This window comes from Strigops habroptila, chromosome Z (genome assembly GCF_004027225.2).
Source record: "Strigops habroptila isolate Jane chromosome Z, bStrHab1.2.pri, whole genome shotgun sequence".
Lineage (NCBI taxonomy): Eukaryota > Metazoa > Chordata > Aves > Psittaciformes > Psittacidae > Strigops > Strigops habroptila.
This window is the reverse complement of record NC_044302.2, coordinates 73,567,245-73,589,065: the sequence shown is the minus strand read 5'-3', so window position 1 is coordinate 73,589,065 and position 21,821 is coordinate 73,567,245. Positions and strand designations below refer to the sequence as shown.

The 21,821-nt window shown below is 37.4% G+C and overlaps 1 protein-coding gene across 9 annotated transcripts in view; it reads left to right on the top strand.

Moving 5' to 3' along the window:
* SMARCA2 (SWI/SNF related, matrix associated, actin dependent regulator of chromatin, subfamily a, member 2) overlaps positions 1-21,821 on the top strand; it is a 131,439-nt gene that overhangs the window by 40,524 nt on the left and 69,094 nt on the right. For all 9 annotated transcript variants that reach the window (XM_030471383.1, XM_030471384.1, XM_030471379.1 and 6 more), the window contains 14 exons: positions 586-759; positions 1,126-1,299; positions 2,009-2,179; positions 6,011-6,064; positions 7,570-7,700; positions 7,896-7,956; positions 10,463-10,563; positions 10,865-11,012; positions 13,920-14,083; positions 15,859-15,925; positions 16,479-16,589; positions 18,096-18,338; positions 18,645-18,758; positions 20,872-20,979. In XM_030471383.1, coding sequence (XP_030327243.1) covers positions 586-759; positions 1,126-1,299; positions 2,009-2,179; positions 6,011-6,064; positions 7,570-7,700; positions 7,896-7,956; positions 10,463-10,563; positions 10,865-11,012; positions 13,920-14,083; positions 15,859-15,925; positions 16,479-16,589; positions 18,096-18,338; positions 18,645-18,758; positions 20,872-20,979 — 1,821 coding nt within the window. The remainder of the gene's footprint in view (positions 1-585; positions 760-1,125; positions 1,300-2,008; positions 2,180-6,010; positions 6,065-7,569; positions 7,701-7,895; positions 7,957-10,462; positions 10,564-10,864; positions 11,013-13,919; positions 14,084-15,858; positions 15,926-16,478; positions 16,590-18,095; positions 18,339-18,644; positions 18,759-20,871; positions 20,980-21,821) is intronic.

The following is a 21,821-nucleotide window of genomic DNA, read 5'->3' as shown; positions in this document are numbered from 1 at the left end:
GTAGTTGGACCATGATGTCCAAGTCTTCCTTTCCTCTACTCTTGGCACTCCTTTGTAATGAAGTTTTGTCAGAGGTCAGATGAAAAGCAGCAGACTCTCCCTGCTGTACTGCTGAGACTGTAGCAATTCTGTTCCAATGTTCCCATAACATTTACCTCTTCCTGTTTTCTCCTGTGCAGCTGGCACTGAAACAAGTTGTCAGCTGTGTTCAGGTCCAACTGTAGAATGTATGAATGTTGTTCATTTGTGTTTTGCTTCGATGGTGTAACATTTTGGCAAGCCCCTTTCATTGCAGCAAGATAGTCATTTGCAGCATCTTGTAAAGAAGGGAGAAATGATGATTGAGAGCGATTAACACTTTTGGCCATCCTGTGGCAACTGAAGATTTGTTCAGGGAGGCAGACATAGCTCTTGCAACTGTATAGATGTTAGATCTTTTCATAACTGCAATAGAAATGGAAGGGCAGGTTGGGACATCTGGATTTTTACTGTTTTACTCTGCCATACCAGTGTTTAAAGTTATTCCTCCATATATGAAAAATGATCTTTTTGTTTAAAAAGTATTTGGTTTTTTTCCATTGGTAGCTAAGACAAGAGGTGGTAGCTTGCATGCGACGTGACACAACGCTGGAAACAGCACTGAACTCGAAAGCTTACAAACGAAGCAAGCGCCAGACTTTGAGGGAGGCCAGGATGACAGAGAAGCTTGAGAAACAGCAGAAGATAGAACAGGAGAGGAAGCGTAGGCAGAAGCATCAGGTATTTTATCTTACTGGCCCTTTACCCTATGACTGGCTGTTTACCGCATGATGGAAATGCACCTTGCTTTGCTTTGTATGTCTTCTCTAGTAAGTATTTTGTTTACCTTTGGAGTTTCTAGTATTAAAAGCCACCTCCAAATCATGTGGTAAGCAACTGGAAAACATTTCCATGGTGGAAATGCACCTTGCTTTGCTTTATATGTCTTCTCTATTTTTTGTTTACCTTTGGAGTTTCTGGTATTAAAAGCCACCTCCAAATCATGTGGTAAGCAATTGGAAAACAGTAAGATTAGAACTTCTGCATTCCCGATTTCAAATCCTGTGCTTTGTCCAAGTGTCTGCACTGACTTGTTCGTCTTTCTAGGAATACCTGAATAGCATATTGCAGCATGCTAAAGATTTTAAAGAGTACCACCGGTCAGTTGCTGGGAAAATTCAGAAGCTTTCTAAAGCTGTGGCAACTTGGCATGCCAACACTGAGCGTGAGCAGAAAAAAGAAACTGAGAGAATTGAGAAGGAAAGAATGAGGAGACTAATGGTAAGGATTATGGTTATTTTACCTAAAACTATGTATTGTTTCCTTTTAGTGTATCATATACAGTCTCAGTCACACCCATGTATTTCTTTTGCAGAATTAAGCATCTGTAGCGCAAAAAGTGTAAATCTAAAACTGCTGTACCTGGATTATGTGTAATTCTGATGATGGTAGTGAATGTGACACTTTCAACCTACATGTTAAAGAGCTATAAGATCATTTTAACCTATAGCTACTTCTTTTTTGAAGTTTTTTGATAATTTTTTTTTTTTTCCTACCAGCATGAAAATTTAGCGCAGCCACTTCTGTGTAACATTAGGAAGAAGTTCTGCGCTGTGAGGATGATGAGGCACTGGCACAGATTGCCCAGAGAAGTTGTGGAGGCCCCATGCTTGGAAGTGTTCAAGGCCAGGTTGGATGGGGCTTTGAGCAACCTGGTCTAGTGGGAAGTGTCCCTGTCCATGGCAGGAGGGTTGGAACTAGATGATCTTTAAGGTCTCTTCCAACCCAAACCATTCTATGATTCTGTGACCCATTAACACAAATGTATGACCTTCTGGGCTACTTATTGAACGAGTTCTTTACCCATCTAGTTTCCTCCTTACACAGATCATAATGACCTAGCTAAAATAACACATGATTATTGCATTAGTTGGTTGGTGTTTCTTTGGAAGCATTTCTGTCATGGCTGATGCCTATTTTGTATTCCTAGGCTGAAGATGAAGAAGGCTACCGTAAGCTGATTGACCAAAAGAAAGATAGACGCCTGGCATACCTATTGCAGCAGACAGATGAGTATGTGGCTAACTTGACTAACCTGGTATGGGAGCATAAACAGGCACAAGCAGCCAAAGAGAAGAAGAAGAGAAGGAGAAGAAAGAAGGCAAGTAGTTACAGCTGGTATTTTTAGGCCATCTCTTCTTCAAATCCAATTTTAATGTTGATAAATGTAGTTATACCCAATTGTCTTACACATACCAAAGTATCTAAAATCATCTACACTGCCAAATTCTTAACACTGAGGGAACTTGTCTCTCTCCACTGAAATACATAAGAAATTTGTTCTCATTATTTCTAGAGAAAGTGAAAAGGAGGTAGGATTAGGAAATTGAGTAGTGTTAACATTGTTTTGCTGATAAACTTCGTACAGGCAAAATTGGGCCAGACACATAAATTAGGAATAAAGTACTCAAAAAGGATCCAGTGGATCCATAATACATTGTATGAAGAAGATGGGAAAAGTCTGGTTGTGTAGCTGTTTCATACAGGGTAACTTTTCTAGACCTTCACATTCTACACTTGGCTCAGTCCCTTTTGTGGGTCGCTGGAAACAACTAGAGAGAAAGAACTTGGGTAGATGTATTACAGTAAATGGGGTTTCTGCCAGTAGTATTTTTCACTGCGCATTCCTAACATTTAATTGAAGCTTTTCAAATTATCTTTCTTCAGATGAAATATTTGACCCTGTGAGAGAGACTTGTGAAAACTGGAAACTGCTGTTTTCGAAAAAAATAATTCCATGTGTGAAATAATCATGAGTTATGATTTGCCATTTTGTGGACCTCTGAGTACCTTTCATCTCTTGCAGGATGGATAAGAGGATTTTTATAATCCCTTTCCATGCCTGATTTGCTACTAATTACTGATACAAATATAAACATTATATTTACATGGCTTACAAGCAGCACTCTAAATATGCTAATAAATACCAGCATAGAAAAAAATTACTATTTTGGAGATTAATGGTCTAAAAAATGCTCCATGTTTTCTCCTGTTCCTCACCAAAACATGTAGTTTTTCTTGAGAGTATGTTCTTAACATCATAACAGTCCACTGCCTCCAAAATTAAGATGTAACTTAAGTTGGGTTCTCAACTGTATTACCAGTGAGAACAAACCTTATTTAATGTACAGAATTAGAAGTAGAGATCATCCTGAATGAGAGTGTGTGGAGTCAATGCACTGCTCTGATGAAAAATACTAATTCCTTCAACAGTCCACGTCCGTGATGCAGTCCTGTTTCTATGTCAGTTTGGCTGAACTATGTATGAAAAAAGAGAGTTCTTATAATTTCTCTTAGAAGTGGCAATGAGGAAACAGGTGGTGAAGAAGTACTTCATGTCTTTGCCAGGCTCACATTATACAATACCCAAGTGAACCCTGTATTCTTTCTGAGAATAAAATTTCGGATTAGTCTGTTTTTTTCTCTGGGATATAGTTTGGGGAATCTTTATGGTAAATTTTCTCTCTTTGCTTTTTTTCACATTCCTGTATTTGCATTTTCTGCCTCCAGACTCCTGTTCAGCTGGTATCCCACATCATCACTGCAGTCATGGATTTTAAAAAAATGAGAATACTCCAGATTAAGTTTTCATCTGATAGGCCAGTTTAACTTGCGACTTTTCGCCTTTATCCATAGGAATTTTTCCTGTCATTATATGGAGAATGAAGTAAATGTAACTTCCAACTTTTGTAAAATTGATACTTCCTCGTCAAGGTTTAAATTGTCAAGATTAAAGACGTGTCTGCATAGCCGAAAATACAAGTATGAGATATCTGGCATTATTTACATTTATCTCATTTGTAACATACTTTTCTGCTTTCCAAAATTATTTTTAACTATACATTGTAAATGTTTCTGCTCTCATAGGAGAATCTGATCTTTGCACATTGAACAGCACTGATGCTTGCTCCTTATTTGTGGTGGTCTGTTTGAGTCATGAGGTTCTTTCCATTGACTGTAGCTAAGCTATAACAATCTTTATATATTAGAGAGCAGTCTCGTGCAGAAGAGTGGACCTTCCTCTTGTTCATCCAAGATAAAAATATCCTCAGTCAATGTAGCTTGTTCAGTCAAGGCCAAATATGTGCTGTCGTAACTTATCTTGCCTCTCTGTTTATTTGAACTTTTCAGTTCTGGTATAGTTCCTTTCTTTGTCAGCAGACATGCCTGCTGCCCAGGAATGCTGAAGCAAGCAATCTTCAAGCTCGTAGTAGAATCGTAGAATAGTTTGGGTTGGAAGGGACCTTCAAAGGTCGTCTTGTCCTGGAATGAGCAGGGACATCTTGAACTAGATCAAGTTGCCCAGAACCATCCAGCCTGGCCTTGAACGTCTCCAGGGATGGCACATCCACCACCTCTCTGGGCAACCTGTGCCAGTGTTTTACCACCCTCATTGTAAAGAATTTCTTCTTCACATCCAGGCTGAACCTCCCCTTTTTCAGTTTAAAACCATCACCCCTTGTCCTGTTGCAACAGGCCCTGCTAAAAAGTCTCCTCCCATCTTTCTTATATAGGCCCCTTTTAAGAACTGGAGGGCTCCAATAAGGTCTCCTACTGAGCATCAGCTATTGTTGCATTGAACAGGACCAGTGACATTTGCGTAGCCCAGTGAAGTATTTATAAGGCTCTCCTTCATGTTATTTTTTGTATATTAATATTATACTGAAAAAATTTTTTAAAGGTTTTAGACTAGAATTACGCTTAGCCACATTTCCATTCTTGATACTACTAGTGAAAGAAAGGGCAGTTAAAAAAGATGATTAGGCATGTGTCCTGAAGTTTGAAGGCTATGTAAAAGAAGTAAGAATAAATTTTTATAAATGTAGAATTCAACCATGTATGCTGCTGCATGTTCATTTTAGGTTCATGGCTTGGAAAATGCACTTCAGTGGTAAAGACAAAGACTCAAGGTTTGATCTGAAGTAGATACTGAGAATCATCTCAATATTTGGAAGTGCAGCTATTCCTTAAATATCCAAACAAAAAAAATCTCACCCAAACAACTGGATTATCAATATTTATCACACATATTAATGATGCTTGAATTTGTTTATCTATAAAACACAATTTAAGAGGTCTGTTCTTGTTAGTCTGATCTGTAGCTATTGGTAACCACAATAGAACCATGTTATAGTACTACAAACCCAACACTGTGACAGGAGCTGTATTCTATCCTTTCTTGATCATTCTCAGCATTGTTTAGGAAAGTTCTAAACCAGAAGCAAATTATATCTTTCATTTTTTCATATTATCCTGACATTTTAATACAGGGTATATGAGGACAGGCTTTGAGGAAGATACTGGCTTACTTGTCGGAGTGGAGCCTGGGGAGAAAAAAAAATTAGTTTACTCCAGTTAAGAACTCCAGGGTTCTTTAATATGTTTGGTTTTTTTTAACTTTAAGTAACTGTGATCTAGACTTAATTGAGATATAGTGCAAAGAACTCCCAAAGTACCCTTTCTAGTTAGTTGTCAGACTAGAAAACTTGGGTACATACCTAAAATAAAAATGCCTGCATGAATATGCAATCTGTAATGCCTGGTAACACCTCTGATACTGAGATTAGAGCACTTCAGAGGAAATTAATAGTAAATCACATGAAAATTAGTTACTGTTTTGTTTGTATTAGTACAATCTGTAAGCAGCTGAGCTGTAGGTCTCATTCAGAAATTCAGTAGGCCAGCCACAGCCACATCTTAGGTGCATATTTATTAGAGTGACTAGAGGTGTGTAGGTACCCTATTCATACTAGCAAATGGTTTGTGTGTGTCATAGCAACTCTGTGCCTATCTCTGCCTATATCCACCTACACCTTAAATTACATGCATCCCAGGATATTTAGAAATAAAGTGAAACATACTCAAGGTCCAAAATGCTCTCTCTATACTCACAATCTGACTGTGGTATTTTTCACTTCCTCATTTGTTGTAGAAGGCTGAAGAAAATGCAGAGGGAATGGCATCTGGTCTTGGTCCGGATGGAGAGGTATGAATTTTAAAAGGTGGTTTTTTGTTGTTTTGTTTGTTTGTTTGTTTGCTTGTTTTTAAACTTCCTAGTGATTGTTCTCTGTGCCATTGCTGTAGCTTAAAAAAAAAAATCATGACCACAAAGATTCTAAGAGCTGTTGTTTATAACCAGGAATAAAAATTATATAGATTAATGTTTCTGCTAGCCTGCTTCTCATCAGAAAGCTGAAGACTAAAAGAAAAATATGCTGAGTAATATAGTCTTATCACTGAGTATGCTGAAGAATCCATCTCAGCTTTGTTATAGGCTTAGAAGTAAATTGTTTTCTTGCAGTCCATGTGCAGATATAATTTATTTTCTAAAATGAGGTTGTAAACACAATGTATTCTAGCTTCTCATCTTTAGAAAATACATTGTTGACATTGCATGTAACTACCTTTCAGACACAGGACAGACTGTAGTAGTATGATGGCTTAAGACACCTTCAAGTTCTTTCTTACTCAAAAGCAAATTTTCTGTGTCATTCTTTGAATAAGATTTTTTACTCAGTAGCAGAGCATATGTTGCCTCATTAAGAGCAGCTGTGTTAATTCTATGTTTCTGTTCATTTTAGTTTTATATGAGGACTTCAGAATTGTATGTATTGTTCTACTTGTGGTCTTTTTTATACTTACAAGGGTTATTTTTGCTGATGTAGTTTAAGAGTTACAGCAAAATCCTTTAATATAGTTATGGCTGCACAAGGAAAATGCACATAACATTCCTGTAGCTTTAGTATTTATGGAAACAGGGTAAGTTTTAGACACTGTCAGTCACTGTATTTATAGCTGTTCAGAATTATTCTTTCGTGTTCATATGTATATATGTATGTATATATTAGGAAAAGATTCTTCAGCAGAAGCAGTAGTAGAAGGCAAGAAGTTTTAAAGTAGAAAGTCTGTGATTAAACAGGGCAAAGAAATAACAGAAAAAGAGTAATTATGCTATTCCGGTTTTGTTAGAGCACCAGAATAAGTAAAAGGTTTTGTTTTTGCAAGTGCTTTATCAGATTAATTGAAGAAGTCAGGACAGTAAATCTGTGAATAGGTCTTCTTTACTTAAAAAGTTAGTTAAATTGTTAGGTCCTTGTTTTTCCATATAAGAGAAAAGATCATAAGGCCAGTATATGGGTTTTTGTTACAGATGTCCACTGGTGTAAATAGCAGGATTAAATGCCTATAAACATACATGGCTTGTGTCTTGTTTCATAGAAAGCAATGGTGTAATCTTTTCCATGCTGCTTTTTTGATTTATTTGGAATACTGTGATATATTTGTGGATGTCACACAGAATGCGTTACACACAGAAATACTGTGACTCAAGTGTTTGCTTGACAGTTATATGGGAAGGTGTGGCCTCTAATAATGAAACTTCACTGCTTGTTCAGATCTGGAATTTTGAAGGTGCTGTTAGTTCTTTTTATTATGTATGACAAGCATAAAATTCAGTTGCTGTATGGAATAAAATTGCATTTGAAATTTTAGCCCATAGATGAGAGCAGTCAAATGAGTGACCTTCCAGTCAAAGTGACTCATACTGAAACAGGCAAAGTTCTTCTTGGCCCAGAAGCACCAAAAGCAAGTCAGCTGGATGCTTGGCTGGAAATGAACCCTGGGTAAGTAGCTAGCATACAAGTAGACTGCTTTTTCTACTTGTATTGATACTTTTGATGGGCTTCTCTTAGTTACTCTTTTTTCTTTTCTTTCTTTCTATTCTTTTAATTTACTACGTGTAAGCTGAGTAGATCTATTGAATCTAATCCCTCCTCTTGTTATCTGTAGTTTGTAATCTTTCTGTTGTCTTTGTACAGCTACGAAGTTGCTCCCAGGTCAGACAGTGAAGATGAAAGTGGATCTGAATACGAGGAGGAGGTATGTGTCTGTAAAAAAAAAAATACTGTGACAAGTAATAAAGTAAAACCCAAGTACTTCATGTGGTATTTTCCTCTTTTTCATAAGGAAGGAAAGGAAAGCCATAGCAGGTGTGTATATATGTGTTTTAGGAATAATAGAAACAGGAAAAATAACTGTATTGTTTATTCTTTTCAGTTCATAGCAGTTGGCCTTTTTATAAGCTGTATACCTAACTTGTCATTGGGTTTAGGAAAAGTAAATATTTTTTTCTGACTATTAGTAATCATGAATCAGAAAATACAAGCAGGTTCCTATTCAAAATTGTATGTCAGAAAAAGGCTGTATTGTAGCTTTGTGCTGAATGAAGTTAACATCTTCGGGGTCCCTGTTAGGACTGCTGCTGTTCAACATCTTTGTCAGTCCAGACTTAGACATGGACAGTGGGACTGATGCACTGTCAGCAAGTTTGCCAATGACACCAAGCTGCGTGATGTCGTCAGCCCACTGGAGGGAAGGGATGCCATCCAGAGGGACCTTGACAGGCTGGAGAGGTGGCCAGTGTCAACCTCATGAAGTTCAGCAAAGCCAAGTGCAAGGTCCTGCATGTGGGTTGGGGCAATCCCAGGCACAGCTCCAGGTTAGGTGGAGACTGGATTGAGAGCAGCCCTGAGGAGGACTGTTAGGAGTGTTGGTTCATGAGAAGCTCAGCATCACCCAGCAGTGTGCGCTCGCAGCCCAGAAGCCAACCATGTGCTGGGCTGCATCAAAAGGAGCGTGACCAGCAGGTCGAGGGAAGGGATTCTCCGCATCAACTCTGCTCTCATGAGACCCCACCTGCAGTACTGCATCCAGCTCTGGGACCCCCAACACAAGAGGTACATGGACCTGCTTGAGTGAGTCCAGAGGAGGCCATGAAGATGATGATCAGAAGGTTGGAGCACCTCTGCTATGAGGACAGGCTGAGAGAGTTGGGCTTGTTCAGCCTGGAGAAGAGAAGGCTCTGGGGAGACCTTAGAGCAGACTTCCAATACCTAAAGGGGACCTAGAAGAAATCTGGAGAGGAACCTTTTAGAAGGGCATGTATTGTTAGGACAAGGGGGAATGGCTTTAAACTGAAAGAGGGGAGATTTAGATTAGGGATATTAGGAAGAAGTTCTTTACGATGAGGATAGTGAGGCGCTGGCACAGGTTGCCCAGAGAAGTTGTGGCTGCCCCATCCCTGGCAGTGTTCAAGGCCAGGCTGGACGGGGCTTAGAGCAACCTGGTCTAGCAGAAGTCGTCTCTGCCTGTGTCAGGGGGCTTGGAACTAGATGATCTTCAAGGTCCTTTCCAGCTCAAACCATTTTATCATTCTATGATTCTGTGATCTTTAATGTTTATACACTGGAGGTTTTATTGGCAATTCTGAATAACAGTTATTCATTTACATGTTATATTTATTAAAAATTAGGAATTATGTCAGGGATTTAAGTTCTGACTGTTCAGAGTAGGCTTATTCAATTCACTATTTTAAATACTATTACTACAAAAATTCTAAAAAGAATCTTAAGATTTACACACAGAGATCACAAGCCTATAGGGCCATAATATTAGATACTGTGAATAATCAGTATTGATACTTACATAGTATTTTTCAGGCAAGTACTTTCTCAAGGAGAGGAAAGCTGAAGAGTAGAGAGGACTATGTTCAATCAACAGACTAGTAGCTGAACTAGGTATAGAATTCCTATCTCTCAAGTTTAGCAGTCTTTAAAATACTGAACCAAATGACCACTGAAACTGACTGGACTGTGTGATGTTAAGGTAATAGTCCTTTGTAGGACTAGTTATTTCTAATGTAATTCTATAAGACTTTCACTGTTAAAGAAAGGAGTGGAGGGCCTGATACATGTTAATTTCTCAGAGGAATGTTAAGAGATATGCCCACATTTTTAGCACAGACTCTTTAGCAGCAGCAGCATTGTTTAGAGCTGGGAAATAGTTCTTGGGAGAATACACTTGCAGAAGTCAGAGAAGCCTTCTGTTCAGCTTCATTAGTGAGATTTTAAGTTTTTTGGTTATCCAACTGTAGGCAGAAGCGAAATTGTTACTTTTAAAAGAGTAAAAATGTGGTGTGTTTCGAAAAGTTAAGAAACTAGAAGCCTAAAACTGCTGTATTTGGCAGGATTTTGAGCTTTATTAAATTATTACACATCTGGAATGTGATATACATGGTATTGGAATACTTTCCATGAACACAGTAGACAGAGTAAGGCTTTTAAAAGTAAGATCACTAAAGGGGAAAATACTTCTTATTTCAAAGTATCGATACGTCCTTTTGGTAAATGTGTGTCAAAAATTGTCTTTCTGTTATACCGCAGTGCAGTTCTGTTGCAGAATAGTTGTAAGTTGAACTTTGCGATTCAAGTTTCTGTCGTAAAGCATTGACCAATGAAAGCTACCAATATGTGAATGCCAATTGAAAGTATGATGTAGGAAGGTGTTGCACTTAATAGCACCCCTGCGCTTTTTCTCTATTCTGTAGGATGATGAAGAAGAATCAAGCAGATTAGAAGCAGATGAGAAGATACTCCTGGATCCCAACAGCGAGGAAGTTTCTGAGAAAGACGCAAAGCAAATCATAGAGTAAGTGTTCTTTTGGTGCTGTTTTTTGTTAGGAATTGTTATTTCTTACAGTGGCGTTTCCCAGCATTAGCTTGCTCTAGATTACAGTGGGTGTGGTAGCTTCTCTGTCAATGAACATCTGCACAAAGAGGAACGTGATAATTTGGTATTAATTGTGTACTGTTTATAAAGTAGCTTGTACCCTCTGGTGTACTCGCCACAGTTAGGGATTTGCACTTTCTTTAGAAATACATATATGAGCTGTGGTCAAAAAACCTGTTTGTTTGTGGGAATTCACTCTAGTTCTTTTTCTGCTTTCCAGGACAGCCAAACAAGATGTGGATGATGAATATAGCATGCAGTATAGTGCTAGAGGGTCTCAGTCCTATTACACTGTTGCTCACGCAATCACAGAGAGAGTGGAAAAGCAGTCTTCTCTACTTATTAATGGCACACTAAAACATTACCAGGTGAGAAATCATCTCATATGCTCAACATTTCAGTGTGGTATTTCAAGTGGCAAACTGAAAAGTTGTTAAGAAATCCACAATCTCCAGTAGGTTAGAACTTGGGATTATATGAACAAAGCAGGGACAGTTACCTACCACACATAATGTTTCATGCAACTGCTTGAATAATAATATCACCTTTCTGCCTATACCATAACTTTTTTTTTTTTAATTGTAGGCCAATAATATGTTGGTTTTGCTATCCTTCTCACTGATGTGGAATTTGAGTTTTCCTATTGTTTTCATTTGTGTTGGGTTAACAATATTTCTCTTCTTCCAATATTTGAAAGTTTAGGATTTTATTTTGTAATTAAGATCCTAGTATTTCAGTGCAGTGCCAGGCAAATTTTGGAAACAAGAAAAATATTTTACTGTGGAGGTTGGTGTATCATTCTTTATAGACATTCATTTGATTTAGTAAGCAGGAACTTCTGTATTCTGACATAGGGTAGGCATAAGCAGGTATGATTGAAAATGCCCGTGGTGCATGTTTTCAACACTTCTGCTATTGCACAGCTTTCTAGGAAACTCCAAGAATCTGCATCTGTTCTGCAGTCAGAACATTATTTCTACATCTACATAAAATAAAGACTAATACTCACCAAGATGTCATAAAGATGTGTATCTATTTCTGTGTGCAGAGAACTAGAGGAAGACTGTTATCCTAAGTGTGCAGAGCATTATGATTACAGCCACTGCTTCCTAATGCTCCTCAGCACTACTGTCTATTACAATAGCTTGTTTAAATAATTTAAAATTTGAGAGTTAAGCTGATTTCTCTTTTAAAAGCATTTTAGTATTTTTATATTGTGCTTCTCACTGTGGGACATGGTGAGAAAACGAAAGACTAAAAACAAAAGATGAAACAAGCGAGTTCAGACTGAGTGTACAGAAGAGGCACAGTGCCACTGTGGAGCAGGGGTTCAGAGGGGTTTTGCCTAGGAGGTTTTCAGTTGCTAACCATATAAAGCCATGAGCAACCTGGCTCCAAGGATGGACCTACTTTGGGCAGAGGATTGGCCTAGGGACTGCCTGAGGTCTGTTCCAAACTGAATAATCCCTTGATTCTACTTGTTCACAGCAAAACTGCATCTGAATTTGAATTCTATTATGAATCCTTAGCACTTGCAGGTGTCTCACTGTGAGCCCTCAACAGAAAAAGAGGAAAAATCCGTCATTCAGGGACGGATTTCGAACATGATAGGTTAAATAACTTGCTGGTACCATTGATAATGCGGTGACTAAAATAAGATAGAATCTGACCATATAGAGAAATATGCCACTTTCTCAGCTATGACACCCTCTTTATTTTTGTTGCCTCATTCTCAATATGTTGCACCCAGTGAAGCAGGGAGTTAACAGATGCAGTCAGCAGACTTCTTTACTGCATAATCTTGATTCATTGTCTGGGAAGATTTCCCTGTTACACAAAATGCATAGTATATAACAATGCTAATTTGATGGCCATATTGGCTTAAAGTGCTCGTGGATGGGAAATGAAGATTGTGATAATTCCTTTACTTTCTGAATTGTAATTATTTATGGAACATTGAGATATTCTTAAATTATGCAGATCTGTGTTTTGCAGTGCAAATAATTTAGTCCATAGAGTTACAGATACTCACAGGGATTTAACCTGCTCAGTGTGGTATCTAACAATTGACTGCATAGATTTGTTTTTTACCGTGTCTGCTCTATATAGTTATTGTACCAAGAGGTAAGAGGCACACTTGTCTCAGGAGCTTTATGTCAGGAGCATTGAGGTTTGGCATTGGCTGTGTCAGTGGGAAAAGTTCAGTGATGTAGAAAAGACAGTTTTCCTGTTAGCAGTTCTGAAGCTGCTTTGTAGGCGGGACATACAGTTGCAGAACAAATTCTGGTCAACTCTTGGCCTGAGTATTTAATAACTAAATACAAATTAGTCAGCATGTACATAAAGCCACGAAATTGGCAACATTGGTTTGGATACTCTCTCACAAGGACAACAGAAGGTTTCTTCAAGTCCTTAGTATTTTCTCTCTGAACTTTCTCAGGGCTTTTAATTTACTTCTCTCTTCATGCATGAGACACACCAAAAGTCTGGATCTTAGAAGCAAAAACTTACTTGGTACTTGCGTGAGTAGTGTAATACACACATATATGGAAGTCTGTGTGACAAGAGAATAATCTGAGTCAGTTGCTTCTAGCAACTCTTTAGGTAGACATTTCTTAGCTGCAGTACTCTGGCTTCCTTCCAGCTCTGGGAATTTATATACCAGGTATAACTGGACAAAGGGGGCCTAGTCTGACATGTGAACGTATGGATAGCAGACACTATGTGGACGTGTGCTTCAAGACCTTTGACATAGTAGTGTTGCAATTGGCAAGTGTGAGGCTTACATATTTTGCAGACTTGGTGAGTTTGGTTTTAAAAGATTTTAATTGAGACAGGCAAATAGCATGAAATTTACACATAAAGTTTAATATTTGAGAGTGTTGAAATAGAAGAAGAAACTCCTGCATTGTTAAGTATTTATGAACCTTAAGTGTGAGTGTCTGGATTGCTTTGTATGCAGTACAAAAAAACCTCCATGCATGAGATCTGGTTTCATATTATGGGCTCTGCTAAACAGATTTCCATGTAGCATAAATTACCAGAAATTTACCTTGTTTTGTTTGTTGTTGGGTTTTTTTTTTTAGTGGGGGGGAGGTGCTAAGATAAGCAGGGGTCCCTGTGCATTTACTATTAATACAGGAAATCCAACATCTAAATAGGCAGGGACTTCAGAATCTTGCTTCTTGTCATGGTTAGTATATCCTGAAGTCCTTGCCTGTTGTTAAATATTTGTGTGGGCTTTAAATAACTGAAACTGTTGTTCTTGATTTCAGCTCCAGGGACTGGAGTGGATGGTTTCACTCTATAATAACAATCTGAATGGAATTTTAGCTGATGAAATGGGACTAGGAAAGACAATACAGACTATTGCACTCATCACTTACCTGATGGAGCACAAAAGACTCAATGGCCCATATCTCATCATTGTTCCCCTTTCGTAAGTAAAGGATCTCTTTCTGCTGTTACCGTTCTAAGCATTGCAGATTGGTTTATTTGGAAGACACACTTGTTTTTTCATGTAATGACAACATGAGGAGCACAGTAAGATTACACAGAGCATGTATTCAGTGTTTTCTTGATCATTTCTTCCCAGGTGATTGCCTGACATTGGAAAGGTGACCAGAAAACTGATAAAGCATTTGATTTCATTACTTTCACTGTCCACTCTTTTGGCAAATGTAGTGAATTTACTGTAACTCACTCTAAAGCCACAAGAGGGAGCTGGTGTTCCTTTAATATTACATGCCTGCAGTTGTCCTTTCACCTTTGTGATATTAAAAATCTGTTGCTTTATTCTTTAAACAACTGGTGCCTATCTGATATCAAGTAATCATGCTTTAATGACACTGGATGATCTTTTAAGTACTGTATAACTAGCCCTGGATGTAGCCTTGAGAAGTGATACTGACACTTCAGTCAGGTGTCCAGATTACAGTTGTTTACTATGCTGCCCACTTTTGCTTTTCCTTAACTTTCCAAGATGATGCTTGTTTTATACATTTCCTCTAATGCATTTTCCTTCCTCCAAAGGTGAGGTATGGGTTTTAGTGGTTTGGAGAGCTGTGTTTTAAATAGAAACTGTCAGGCATTGTAAAACTGATGTAGGCTATTGAGGAGTTGTTTGCTTATTTTTGTGTGTGACTTGAATGATCTGCAGAGTTCCTGGCCTTTTCATAATATAATTTGTCCCCCATATTTCCTGAGCATGCAAATATGTTGTAGGATTGAGTTAAGTTTTATTCATGGCCGTCTCTTTTGACTTCTCTTGAGGTATCCTCTGTTTTGGCTGTGCTGCAGTAGTAACTAATTGACTAACATAAATACCACAGCTGTGCCTATGAATATGTCTATATGAAAACAAATGATGAGCTCTAGTGTGAAAAAAAAAAAAAAGGCTGGGAGAAGATCTATAAAATAAAACACAGTTAAAAATAAAGAGAAGGTGTTATTAATGTCAGATTTCGTATGGGCACAGTAAAATCAGATTTAAGTACTCTGTAATGATTTTTCTAATGTTTCTAAAAGAAAGAGGCTGAAATTTCATTCTCCTATACATTTCAAAAGTCACTTTTCCCTGCCTTTTTTTAATAGCTCGTAATGCTGCCATCACAGGTCCAGTGAGGAAAAAAATAAGCAAGCAACCAAAAACTCAAGGTTATTTTTTGCTGCTGTATCATGATAGCACCTAGCTTAGCCATAAAATCGTATTTGTTGTGGTCAAACAGCAGAAACAGTGCAAAAAGAGACCTGCATGGTGGCACTAGGTGGCACTATGAGTAGTTCTTTTCAGATAGAAGATTGATGAATGCTTATTATTAACTTCATCAGACTATATTTGAAAAGTTGTCAGTTGTTGGACGATAAGCAGTATAAAATAACTTATAAATCTATTTTTTTTCAGAGTTATCTTTCTTACCCTTAATAGGCTCCAAAATACAAAGATGCATGTAAAATACTACTCTGAATTGGTTTAAAAGAGGTCCCTAAATATGAGCCGAAAGAGGGTTTCATGCTTTTTTCTGTTTACTCCCTTCTCAGAGATACTTTTATTTTATTACAGTATATAAAGTTCATTTTTTAAAATATACTGTTAATTATAGGGGTTGACTACATGAAATGTGTTGAAAAGTTGGCAGCCACTTAGAAACATCTATAAAGTTTGACCTGCAAATAGTGAAATATATTACTTTTTCTCTATAATCTCTATGATAGGACTTTATCAAATTGGACGTATGAATTTGACAAATGGGCTCCTTCTGTGGTGAAGATATCTTACAAGGTTTGATTTGCTTTTCATATGATTATATTGTTGAAGGAATGAGAATAGTGCCATTGTTTCCTCTGCCTCTGCATGCATTTCTAAACTGTTTGCTCATGAATTTTTGTCATGTGTATCAGTTAATAAGCAGTGAGAGTTAATCACACTAAGAAGACTAATGAATGGTAAATACTTTCACATAGTGAAGTGCAGAATAAAATTGTTAATTACCACATTGCAAGGCTTCTGGTGGAAGCAATAAAAATTAAAACTACTTCACATTTTATACATAGCTGAATACTTTGCTGTTTGATTACTGTAGTAGTGGTATGGCCAAGCAGTTTGTAAAGAGACTAGATTGCTGGCTACATGTTTCCAGTGCTCCGTGAACAGAGCTTTACAGTCTAGCAAACATTTAGGGAAAGCACCTGAAGAAGGCTAGAAGGAATTGATACACAGTTTGCAGTACTGTAGGATTACGAGTTCATGTGATTGCTCTGTGTCTGCTAATTCATAAAAATCAATCTATTTTCTTCAATAAAAGAGTACCTACTCACTTCTCTCTCTCTTTCAGGGCACACCCGCAATGCGCCGCTCACTCGTTCCTCAGCTTCGAAGTGGAAAATTTAATGTTCTTTTAACTACTTATGAGTACATAATAAAGGACAAACATATCCTTGCTAAGGTAATGACTGTCATCTGTTAACAGGAAGACCTTCAAGACACCTTTAAATGGTGCATAACACAAAACACGTTTTTGTTTTACAGGGAAATCCTGAGTTGTTGTTCTGCCTTTCAATGAAAGTTAAACTTTTCATTTACTTTTGTATTTCTCTGTTTATTAATCGACTTCTCAGTCACAGCTTTTCTCCCTGTAAACACCAGGATTTTCCTGAATGTGGCTGAGAGACAAATTCCTTTGCACAATTCTGTCAGTACTGTATACCTGCATGTCCTTAGAAAAACATTACTTTTCTCCCTTCTGCTTAATGGCATTTAACCTATTCTACAGTCCTGACTTTAATATTTTTTCAGTGTTTGCGACCTGAAACTCAGTCTTATTAGAGCTTTTCCAGCTACATGGTCACTTTTACCTAAATGATTAAATAATTACTTGTGTCATAATTTCGGTACCCAGACTCTTTAGTGCACATGGCCCAGTTCTTAAAGGCTCACTAGATGTCAACAGGTGTGCGTCAAATGTAATGAATTCATTAGAAAGTTACTGTACTCTAAGCCTATTTCACATACCACGCAAAACAGACAAAGCAGGTATTTTGCTGTATGGAGAAACCATATGGCCCTACTGTCCCTTTGATTTTAATTTTCAGTTTATTTCATTCTATTACATACTGCATATTTAGATGACTCATTTTTTCTGTCTGATACAAAGGCAGTGTATTTTCTTTGCATAATTCTGAACACTCAAGAATAGTTTGAGAGTTTTACTTCCCCTCTAGTTTTTGCCTACCCTTGGGAAAAGATAGCAAGGACAAGCACTATGCCATTCAGCCTGTCCTGAGAAATACAATTAGTTAGCATCTATGAAAGTACAAACTGAGGCCTTCCTAGTCTTATGGTCAGTGTGGCACGTTAACTGGCCATGTTGTAGTACCATCAGAGAGCTTGAACAATGCTCAACTTCTGTTGAGATTGCGTTTGAGCTTTCACATTAAGAAGCAGAACGTTATTTGACGATCCAGTAACTGAGATGAGAGATTGTAATTATGGTTCTTTGTCCTTGAGTAAAAACAAAGGATTAGCTGAAACAAAAAGTTCAGGGTTGTCTGTAAGGAGTTACTTTGTCTGAAATGCTTTTTTGTTCTGTAGGGTTCTTGTTGCAGGCAAGTTTATTTGGAGTTTATGTGGTTGTTTTCTTCCCCTGTAAGCCATATTCTGGCCTTGAAGAGCCAGTCACCCTAATCTCTTTCCCAGAAACGGGAGGAATCTGCTGTTCGCTGTTGCAATTCAACTTGGAATTCAGCATCAGATTCAATATAGCTGGTGTTTGTTTCTATTTTTGCAGCTTGCAAGGCCACTGCTACTTGGCTAATGCTTGTTTTGGCTTTTCTCAGAAATGAGAATGACTAATGTCTCAGGCTTGAAATATTTCTGTTCTATACCTGTTGGGAGGAATTTGACAAAGTCTGATCTGCTCTAACTTTGCCAACTTTTCTTCTTTTTCTTGCAGATTCGATGGAAATACATGATAGTAGATGAAGGCCATCGAATGAAGAACCATCATTGCAAACTGACTCAGGTCTTGAATACTCATTATGTGGCCCCTAGGAGAATACTGCTGACTGGGACTCCATTGCAGAACAAATTGCCTGAACTTTGGGCTCTTCTCAATTTCCTCCTTCCAACCATTTTCAAGAGCTGTAGCACCTTTGAACAGTGGTTCAATGCTCCATTTGCTATGACTGGAGAAAGGGTACTGTGGCAGTTTGTTTTTTGGGTTTTTTTAAGCATCAGAAACAAAACACTTTGATGAAAACAGAAAGGAGCTTATACAGAAGGATTAGTGTTTGAACTCTCCCTGGTACTTAGGGAATTAACGTAACTAAAAACTACCTTTTTTATAATGCCAGAAAATTTTAATGTCAGTGTCTTTTTTGACTCAGTATCAGTTCGGTTGTAACATGCAAGTAACTATGGCCCATATTTAACCTTTCATGTGAGAGAAGACATTTCCTAATGCACTGAGTTGCCTTGTAGTGACTTTTTTAAACTTCTATAGGTGGACTTAAATGAGGAAGAAACTATTCTGATCATCCGTCGTCTCCACAAAGTGCTCCGACCCTTCCTGCTGAGAAGATTGAAGAAGGAAGTTGAATCTCAACTGCCAGAAAAGGTTTGCAATGAGAGGAGTTGTGGAAGGGGTTTAATACTTTTTTAAAGCATTTAATGTTTGTTTTTCAGATTTGTTTTACAGATGACAACTTCTTTAGCATCTGTTATTGCTATGGTTTGTTTGTTGAAAAGTTGGCCACTGAGGAAGCCTGAATACCTGAAGTTTTGGCATTCTCGGGATTGCTCACCAGTCTTGCAACTTTAATTCTGTTTGTAGTCATCCATATAAGACATGCGACTTGTTTCCATGATACCTGTTATCAAGTTGTAAGTCAGTCAGCCGTACACTGAGGATTAGATTCTGTCCTGTCCCATCCTCCGTGCACGAGGTAGAACCTTTGCTACCTTAGCCAGTTCACTGAAGTTCCTAGAGGACTACTGGGCTTACAAAGCATGCAGGATTTGGTCCTACATTAGTACTGCAGGGGTTGGGTGAAGTGTCTTGTTGAAATTGCGCAATTATTTTTTTAACTAATGGTCTTTCAATTCAGAACATGAAATTCTCTTCTGATTTGAAAGGTCATTATCTCTGGACAACTCATTTTGCCTCATCCTGTCATTCTCTGTGATCCTGCATTGCTTTTCCCATTTGCCTTTCCCAGAGTAACAACAACAACTTTAGTTGTTTCTATTTATAGAAAAGTAAATGTGAAGGTATGCTGGGGAAAATTTGCTGCTAAGGTCATCTGGGCTAAAACCATACCTAAGTGAAATTTCTTTAAGTTGTGGTGTGAGCTGGCTAACGCTGGCTGAATGAACGAAGAGCTCTGTATAGATGCTTAGTGACAGTACTCAAAGGAAAGGCCCTTTAAAAATTTCTTTCTCATCTTTATAATGTTGTGAACACTTGTTACTGTTGTGACTTTCTGTTCCTTCAGATTCTCAGTATCCTTAGAAGCATTTATTTGAGAATGAAACATGCTTAAATTTAAAAATATTACTTATTTTTAATGATTCATCATTCATCATTAAATAGAAATACTTATTTCTATTTAAATTTCTGCCAGTTAGAGCCACTGTATTTCATAAATCCATTAGTAGGTGTTGGAGGAGGAGAATTTAGAAGTTGCATCCACACTGGTACTCAGAGGACCATGTTTCTTTTCGTTTTCACTATCTTGTTTACAAAAAAAAGATCAGTTCAACCATGAGGACTGAACTTCTTGACCAAAGCCTGCTAATAAGTTTCATGTGATCTTACAAATCTTGGTAAAGAAGCCGTTGAAGAAATAGTAATTTTTCTTTGAGGAGTTCGTCCTCTTGTCTTTATGAGAAGAAAAAAAAACAAAGATAATTTTTATTCCATTTATTTATTAAACATTAGGAAGCTTACACTTTTTCTTTCAGTCACCACTAGAAAGATTTCTAGCCCCTACTTTGGCTTTATAATGTGACTGGCTTTATTTTACATAACATATTAAAAACATAGTGACTTTAATCTGGAAATTGGGTAATAACAAAAGATGGATTAAACTGGGGTATGAAGTCTTTGTATTACTGGATTTAAAGATAGTATGCAGTCAAAAAATGTTTTACTAAATAAAGTTTTACAAAGCTGAACATGAAGTCCAGCTGAGTGTGGGCATCATATAGTACTTGATTAATTCTCTGTATTTTTAGTTGATGTTGAGAAAATGGTGTATTTCTAATCCAACCTGGGTAAGCATAATGCTAAATGGACACTATGAAGGATGCTTATTTGCTAGGTATACAATGATGATATTTTTATAATGCTTTACGGATATAATGAAGTCCACAGGTTATTAAGCACAAATATTTTAATTGTGTGTTAAATATAAAATTAATTTGTAATTATGGTTTTAAATTGTAAAAATTACAGAATGAGAAAAAAATATGGTGATTCTGCACTTACATTCTTAGGATCCAGCTGTCTCATAGTAGTTGTGACTCTCACAGATAATCTTTTGAGATACCCATTGCTGTGCTTATAGTTGGATTGTTCTTCAGTGAAATCATATGCAGTGGTAAGGTACGGATAAAAATTAGAAGGTTTTTGTTTTATGTTTTAGGATAACAAGAACTTATAGTTAGATCCTACTATCATTGTTATGTCAGTGTGTTTATGGTTGGTTTGTTCGATTATTTTACATTAGGTGGAATATGTGATTAAATGTGATATGTCAGCGCTTCAGAAGATCCTGTACCGTCACATGCAAGCCAAGGGAATCCTTCTCACAGATGGTTCTGAAAAAGATAAGAAGGTATGAAAGAAAGACTAAACATGTAGAAAACAATGTATTATCATTAAATATGCTAACAGTATGATTTCTGTTTTATGAAACTAGTATGTAGGTTCTTTCTGCAGGTATCTGTCATGGGAAAAGCAGTATCTGTCAGACATGCTTTTGTTTTACACGACTGCAGCTCATGCTCTCTATTAACAAAAGATCCTACTTGTATTCACTATAATTACAGTCCATTTCTGCAAACAGGCAATGTTTGAAAAGAACCACGATTTCCCTTGGCTCAGTTTAATCCAATACGGTACCTGAATAATTGTGATTGTGGCAGTGCTGGCTACAGAAAGTCATTAATCTTGTCTTTCAGAGCAATTAGTTAAGTATAAGCTTTGTTTTAGCCAGCTTCTATTCATACTTATAAGATCTGTTAGTGACATAGTTCTTTTAAGAGAACAGTAGTTCGAGGTTTCGAGGTCATATAGTCAGATTTAGAGTACATACTGGTAAATACTGATTATGCCATCATGGGACTTGATCTAGTTAATACAGAGTGAAAAAGTTGCCATTCATCATCTTACTTGTGTATATGCTTTTCAAATTATAATAAATGTGAAATACCTTGAATAGGTACTGCAGAACAGCTGGTGTGTAACAGTGTGTTTGCACTGTGTTATGTGTATATTACTGATGCAGTGCAGTCACTTCCTGTCTTTCCACCATCCTTTTGCTGGTTGCATTGGCACAATGGGTGATATTTTTGTTCAGTATCTTATTTTACCCTCGTTTTGTGCAGTCAAATTGTTATCTTTGCTGGTGCTTATTCAAACTCCAGACGAAGCTAGTTCTTATCACTGGATGTTGAT